The sequence below is a fragment of the Conger conger genome, chromosome 10 (assembly GCF_963514075.1).
Source record: "Conger conger chromosome 10, fConCon1.1, whole genome shotgun sequence".
Lineage (NCBI taxonomy): Eukaryota > Metazoa > Chordata > Actinopteri > Anguilliformes > Congridae > Conger > Conger conger.
The window spans coordinates 5109118-5117191 of NC_083769.1; the positions used below are offsets into that span (position 1 = coordinate 5109118).

The 8074-nt window shown below is 44.5% G+C and overlaps 1 protein-coding gene across 2 annotated transcripts in view; it reads left to right on the plus strand.

The window, feature by feature from the left end:
- The window catches only part of cry3a (cryptochrome circadian regulator 3a), a 50140-nt gene extending 44130 nt beyond the window's left edge, over positions 1–6010 (plus strand). For both annotated transcript variants that reach the window (XM_061256929.1, XM_061256930.1), the window contains exons 13-15: positions 1298–1378; positions 2726–2835; positions 3065–6010. In XM_061256929.1, the coding sequence (XP_061112913.1) occupies positions 1298–1378; positions 2726–2835; positions 3065–3073 (200 nt within the window). In that variant the 3' untranslated portion in view covers positions 3074–6010. The remainder of the gene's footprint in view (positions 1–1297; positions 1379–2725; positions 2836–3064) is intronic.
- Positions 6011–8074: the final 2064 nt, after the last annotated feature.

An 8074-nucleotide genomic window follows, 5' to 3' on the forward strand; every position in this document is an offset into this window, starting at 1 on the left:
TTCTACACTCCTCCCTTTGTTTGACTGCTCTACACCCCTCACTCTGCCCAACAGCTCTACACCCCTCTCTCTGCCTGACCGCTCTACACCCCTCTCTGTTCGACCACTCTACACCCCTCTCTCTGCCTGACCTCTCTACACCCCTCTGTCTGTTTGATCACTCAACACCCCTCTCTGTTTCACCGCTCTACACCCCTCTCTCTGCCTGACCACTGTACACCCCTCTCTCTGTTCGAACGCTCTACACCCCTCTCTGTTTGACTTCTCTACACCTCTCTTTCTGCCCAACCGCTCTACACCCCTGTCTGTTTGACCACTCTACACCCCTCTCTCTGCCCAACTGCTCTACACCCCTCTCTGCCTGACCGCTCTCCACCCCTCTCTGCCTGACCGCTCTACACCCCTCTCTCTGTTTGATCACTCAACACCCCTCTCTCTGTCCGACCGCTCTACACCCCTCTTTGTTTGACTGCTCTACACCCCTCTTTCTGCCCAACCGCTCTTCACCCCTCTCTCTGCCTGACCGCTCTACACCCCTCTCTCTGTTTGATCACTCAACACCCCTCTCTCTGACTGACCACTGTACACCCCTCTCTCTGTCCGACCGCTCTACACTCCTCCCTTTGTTTGACTGCTCTACACCCCTCACTCTGCCTGACCGCTCTACACCCCTCTCTCTGCCTGACCGCTCTACACCCATCTCTCTGCCTGACCGCTCTACACCCCTCTCTCTGTCCGACCACTCTACACCCCTCTCTTTGCCTGACCTCTCTACACCCCTCTGTCTGTTTGATCACTCAACACCCCTCTCTGTTTCACCGCTCTACACCCCTCTCTCTGCCTGACCACTGTACACCCCTCTCTCTGTTCGAACGCTCTACACCCCTCTCTGTTTGACTTCTCTACACCTCTCTTTCTGCCCAACCGCTCTACACCCCTCTCTCTGCCCAACTGCTCTACACCCCTCTCTGCCTGACCGCTCTCCACCCCTCTCTGCCTGACTGCTCTACACCCCTCTCTCTGCCTGACTGCTCTACACCCCTCTCTCTGTCCGACCGCTCTACACCCCTCTTAGTTTGACTGCTCTACACCCTTCTTTCTGCCCAACCGCTCTTCACCCCTCTCTCTGCCTGACCGCTCTACACCCCTCTGTTTTACCACTCTACACCCCTCTCTCTGTCCGACCGCTCTGTACCCCTCTCTGTCTCCCCAACTGCTCAGCACCGCTCTCTCTCTCTCTCTGCCTGACTGCTCTATACCATCTCTCTGTATTTGACCGTCACTCTGTCACCCCCAGGCTTACCCACTGTGCGGGACCCAAACCATCGGCTCCACCAGTCCGCCAGTGCGCACGAGTTTGCTGTGCCTCAGCATCCAGGTATTGCTCCGCCTAACACTGAACACTGGGTCCGAATATTATACCACACTGCCTAACACTGAACACTGGGCCTGAATATTATACCACACTGACTAATGCTGAACACTGGGTCTGAACATTATACCACAGTACCTAACACTGAACACTGGGTCTGAATATGCCACACTGCCCAACACTGGGTCTGAACATTATACCACACTGCCCAAATGCATTTCTGCATTTGATCCTCTCGTTGGCCCTGTCAAACCTCCTCACCAGCTTTGTCTAAACTAAATTGCCAAATTGCTAAATTGTACGAAGAGAAAGAGAGCGAGGAGCACAATTTCTGAAGTTGTATCAACTGAGAGTGAGACGAGGGAACGGGTAAAGAAAACTGATCTTGCAAACTGTCGCCATAGGCAACCCTGAGAAGAGCAAGGACTAGTGAAGCAACGTATCTTTTCCGTTGGTGAGGCAAAACAAACTAAAAATAGTTTTTGACTGTATTCTACAATGGCACGTTCTATGTATTTATACAAGCAAATAAACATATGACAATATGTCTGAGTTCTGTTTGATGGTATCTTTTTTAAATAGCTGGCAGGTGGCGTTTTTAAGCCCCCATGAAATCAAAGCAGCCTACGTTAATTTGGCTAACTATGCTATCGGCTAACTGTGACTGACCTGTCCCCAATGTATTACAAAATTCACGATGAGAAACTCGGCGAACATTTGTCTAAAACATGCGAATTAACGTATTTCTTTAACTTTAGCTAGTTAGCTTAGGCTAGCTGAAAGTATGTGGATCATATAGGCTTTGAAAGTAAACCGTTGTTTTGACCTTTTTATCGATCCCAGTAGTCTCCAAGCAAAACTCCAAACTCAGATGGCTCGCGGAGACGAGAGATGTACTGCTGTTCAGATAGTGATTATTTACACATAACATTAACGAGTAGTTGATTTGAGAAAAATGGCGTTCCGGCTCGACTGAAATTCAATTTAGCCCAGCACGCGATATAGTTTTGCCGCTTCAATGATAAGAAGTTGCTCGGACTAGCGCGTGCCTGGTAACGAAACGGATTAACAGTTGCATGCTATCCACCGCATAGGTGGCTGAGCATCCACAGACTGACATACTATGGCGGGTAGAGGCAAAACGTTTTTATGAGGTATTTATTTTTCTTTCGCTTGAGCGCAACATATGAAAAAACATTTGCCTTATAACACAAGTCTTATAATTTCAGGGAAAACCTTGGTGTTGCTTGGGAGGGAGGACAGGGGGCTGTCGGGAGAGGGTAGCGCTGCTGTTTGTGGAAAGATTGGTTGGTATGGAATGGCCGTATGGAATGTGAGTGTTTTGTGCTTCAGGCCGTCTGAGTCACGCGGGAGGGAAGAGGGAGCTGGAGTCGGAACGCGATCCCAGAGGTGAAGACGAATCGCGCAGCTCTTTGCGCAAAATACAGCGACAAAACACGGAGGTGAGCTCCGGTAACACCTGAGGCTGACCAGGGTTACACCTGGACGAGCAGGGTTTAGCTACAGCTGAGCCTAGGATCAAATATGAGCCAGGATTACAATGCAGCTGAGTCACAGGGTTTGGAGTTTGGAGTTTCAGCTGGAGCTTTCTTTGTGTGCTCAGTAAGGCATTTTATTGGACTGAACTGGGAGGGCAAAATTGCTGAACACATAATGTGTTTTTCCCCACAGAGGAGCTAGGACCTGCAGGGGGATCCACCCGCATTTCGCCAAGTCCCTGCTCAACACAGACAAGGCACACCAGGAAAACACAGATCCACTTTTCTACCTTCATTTTACAGAAAATATTTGTATTTCTTATTTTGTGCTCATGGTGTACACAATTTCTTATGGTTCAACCTTTTGGCCCACAATGTGACTCTCCCGAGGAAAATTGCAAATGTGAGAATGGCTATGCTTTGGGGTGTTGGGTGAGAACATTTGGGGGTTCAGCTCATAGAGAATCAGGTTGGGTGAGAACATTCGGGGGTTCAGCTATCAGGGGTGTTGGGTGAAAACATTTGGGGGTTCAGCACATAGAGACTCAGGGGTGTTGGCCGGTACTGGGCCTATGGGAGGGCTGACTGGTTCACTTTAAGATGAGTGAGGTAATCATGGTGAGGAGACCGTCAGTGAACCCCACCGCTCTGTAGCACCAGCCCTCTCCACCCCACCCCCTCCAATTCCGTTCCTCCCGGTTCAAACCCAGCGCAACTGTAACCTGCAAGCCTCCAGGGGACCCAGCTTGCACATCCAAGAAAGCAACATCCTGTTACTCTCTTATCGGAAACTCAACAATTTGATTCGATTGTTTGATTTGCTTTCCTGCTGGTACTGGCCGTTAACACAAAGACTACCGAAAGAGTGGCTGCCTCAAATTCTCTACGCTTGTCCATACCAAAACCACGGTCCCAGGGAAACTGTGAAATGTTCTGATGGGTTGTTTCTCAGAGGGAATCGGCACACAGTGTTGTCTTTTTCTTTTTTTTTCATGGTGACAGGAATGAAATACCTTATTAAGTAATATTCAGAATAAACATCTCATTCCTGTGTACATTTTATGATCACTGCTTTTGTTAAAGACTGACTGTAAAATGTACATAGGAGTAAGGTGCTTCTTATGAGCTGGAAACTAGTACTTGAAAGTGAGCTGCATCAGGGCCAGAGACACTTGCACCTCTTCTTAACAGCACCCCCTACTGGTCCAGTAATACCCTGCAGGGATACCAGGAGTTCAGTTGTTCTTGATTTTTCTGTGTCATATCTTATTTGAATGTACTGGCTACATGTCTGCTGCTTGTGAGCCCCCTGATGGCCCACACTCCACAGTGAATGTGTCCATTTTCAATGTGCTAATTCAAGTTATTTTGTACATACAAATACAGCTTATATATATATATATATTTTGATACTGCATGTATGTTTGTCGATTAGCATTCATCATTGTAGCGGAAACGGAGAAACTACAGCTGCTAACCAAGAACACCTGAACGCTTGGAAGGGTTTCTGTGCACTTTCTCCAGTGGAACTGCCTCTGCAACATTAGCACTCTGCTGCAGCACATTTTCATTCTTCCTGGCTCAAGGAGCTATGGGGAAAGTGCTTTTACCATTCCGCCTGCACAGCAGATTACAAAGGTGCTGAATGAATACAATGCTTTTTTCTCATATCCCAGACACAGCAACCAGCCATTCACAATGTTCTGACCTGGATAAAAATTGTTTTTTTCCCCAGGAAGAATTTGTGAGATAACGTTTTGACATTGTGCAGTGATTTAGCCAGCAGCTGTGCCACAGCCGGGTGTAAAGACTGCTTTCGTCACTGGCTTTGTAAGGTTTCATTATGTTTCCAGGTAATGTTTTTCCCTTCACGCCCGACCAAAGCTAGCCACACATTTTCTCCCCCCAAAAGGTTGTCTGTTATTTGTGATCATATTGAAGGACAAAAAAATAAAAGCTTTCTGAAAAAGGACATCATATTTATATTAGTACTGTGGTCAGTTCACTCTGACTAAAACCAAATACATATGAGTGAAATACACCATGTAATGTTAAAACTAAGTCCTTTCATTTTTGCAATTTTTTTATAAAAACAAAAGAAAAAAAATTGGATAAACAAGCTGAGACAACAAAACTCAATGTATATGAGCCTTTTTGCCTCGAGTTCTATATCAGATATGTGATTGGACAGGTTCCATTTTAAATACAGTACTGTTGATGCAACAACTGTGTCTCGTTGCCTTAACACCAAACATTCCTTATGTTCCAAATATATTTAAAATGAAGTGGCATTGATGCCCTCCCTTTAACAAGCTGTGCAGTTGGTTTTCAGCATCTATTTTTTCTGTTCGTGTGCTGTCAATAAATATGTTACATACACTAAATGTGGTCAAAAAACAGTTCATTTTAGTATTTAGTACTCTATTTATTTCCTTACAATCCCTCAGGAAAGTGCATGAATTCTTGTTGGACTGGCAGTTGCACTGCACAGCTAAAGTGCACTGTGTTAAATCCTTGCCACACAACAGAGTGGCACAGACATAGATGGTAATTAGACGTTATTTTGTCACAAAGTGCTTCTCCATTAAAGATGAAAAAACCTAAAACTAGTAGTACTGCAGTTATTATGAAGCCAACATCCAAGGAACCACTGAGGTTGAAAACATTACTTGTCTATACAGCTGTATGTTCATTTTCAGATGAAGAGTTGGAATTCTTCAACAGTGAAATTCAAACTCAAACTGTTTTGTGTCCAACACTTTTAGGAAACGTGCCACTTGGAGTGCATTTCCTGTGATATGAGTGTCTGTACAGTTGGGGTAGAGGCTGGGAAGTGAGTTAAACAGTCAAAATAGGGTGTTCCTGTATTGTACTTTGTAGACATGCATATGTTGTGTTCTTGAAGCTGTACATTGTTATTGTAGTTGTATTTTATGACAAGCAAAAGGAACCAAGCTTTCTTCATCTTTTTACTTTTCTGTTAAATTCAGTTCATTTCTAAGAACTTTAAGGCAAATATAATGTGTTAATATTGGTATTATCTCTCTCTCTCTCTCTCTCTCTCTGCCCTAGTCTGTAAGCTGTCGTGCTAGTGCTTATTCAGGACATAAAAATAAATTTGTTGCAACAGCGAATTTAACAGTTTTTGTCTGATGTTCTGTCATTTGTTTGTCTGAACATGAAACTACAAATTGTATAACTTTGGTTATATAGTAACTAACAATACGGTTCTATAATTTACAATGGTCTTTGTAGTGATTCATTAAGAAAACAAAAGTCCAATGGCTCTTTTCTGGGGTGAAAAAAACATACTTAAGACTGGTGTTTTTGGCAAAAATGTTTTTTTTTTGGGGGGGGGGAAAGACCGAAAACATCTGGACCATGTATCCATGTAGTCTTTAAAGGCACAGTAAACTTCCTTCATATCAGTTCTGATGAAAGTAATAAGCCTGTCATTTCAGCCTCAGCTTGTAGTCTCAGCTGGTCTCTCTCGAGCAGGGGTGTCCAATCTTATCCAGAAAGGGCCAGTGTGTGTGCAGGTTGTTGTTTTAGCACAGGACCAGGACAGAAGATTCTACTCATCAAGGTCTCGATTAAAGACCACAATTAGTTAATTAGTATAATCAGGTGTGTTACTGCTGGGGTTAAAACAAAAACCTACACCCACGCCGGCCCTTTTAGGATAAGACATAAAACATATTCATGTTTTGATCTCGTTAGAAAACTATGAATCTTTTCATAATAATTGTCATTTTCTATAATTAATGAAATCATGTTAAATATATTTTATATGTAGGTTAAGAGAGGGGTGCTAGCACGCAATACCACGTGTTCAGTATTCAGAGTGCTGAACATTTTAGCAAGTGCACTGACTGCTGAAACCGATGGATTCAGAAAATAAACAGATTTTTACTTTTTAGTCCTCACTTCCCTGACGGGGTGGGGTGTTCAATTGAACAGTGTATCATGAGACACACAGTGCTGTATTCTGTACTCAAAAGAATAATTCATTTTCATAAAGGTAGTGATTGCAACGAGACATGGAATAACCATGCTTGGGTCAGAGTTAACCCAGCAATCTAGTTATTTTCAGTCAATGCATTGGTCAACTGATCAACCCAACAGTCTAGGTTAAAACCGTCTAACCCAGGGGGTGTTCCATAGTGACCCACCTGTATTGTCAAAATTGGGTTGTGTTGCTAACCCAGCAGTTGCCATGCACTATGCAATCACGTGACCTGCCTATGCCGTTGGGCATCTTGCCTTGCTAGTGGAGAACACTGCTTCATACGTAGTGTTTGCAGCTTGATATAAGTTTTAGATTCGTATTATGAGTGTTCTAGCAGTAGATGCTAGTACTGGATTGGTCTAAAAGTCTTCAGTGGTAAGGCCGTGCCTTTCATTTCTGACCCCGGGCTGTCTATAGTACCTGGAACCAGGAAAAATAACTACACATTACACTAAAGTTGTGTCAGTGCTTCTTGGGATTCTATGGGCACTTCCAGACAGCAGTCAGCAGTGCCTCATTTATTCCTCCAAGCCCAAGGTTTTGGCCCTTCTCACTCCTTGGTCTGCACCATGCCAGCTGTGGTAAAGGGCCACAGTCCTAGGCAAGGGTGGCTTGTCATGGAAAAATACAGTTAGCAACCAACCAACAAAATACGTCAACAGCCTTCTTTCAACAGGAGAATGATATTTACACCATGCACTCTATATCAGCTGGGATATACAGTCGCACTGGCACCTCCCAGGTCGGACCATGGACACAAAACAGACCAGCCATCTGGACATTTGGCATGAGGCTTAAGGTGAAAATGCATTCGTTTTTGGCATGACCCAGCTTGCTTGACTGGTGTCTGGGCTATTGTACATGATGGGTGCTGCAGGCTTAATCTTAAACCAGTCTCAATGGGCAGGCAGCGATTCATAATGCCAATATCCCGCCATTTCTGTGGACCTGTGGAATGCAAGCCCACATGGCCCCCTGGAGAAGTCTCGGCTAGATATACCCTGTGTTACATGTGGTAAAACGTGCAGAGTGGTGATGTGGCCGTCCTGTCGGACTTAGGTTACAAGAGAATCCTGTTACGGTGTCTTAACACCCAAAAGATGTGATGATTTCTTATTTTTTTGCATGTTTGTCACACTTAAATATTTCAGATCATCAAACAAATTTAAATATTAGTCAAAGACAACACAAGTA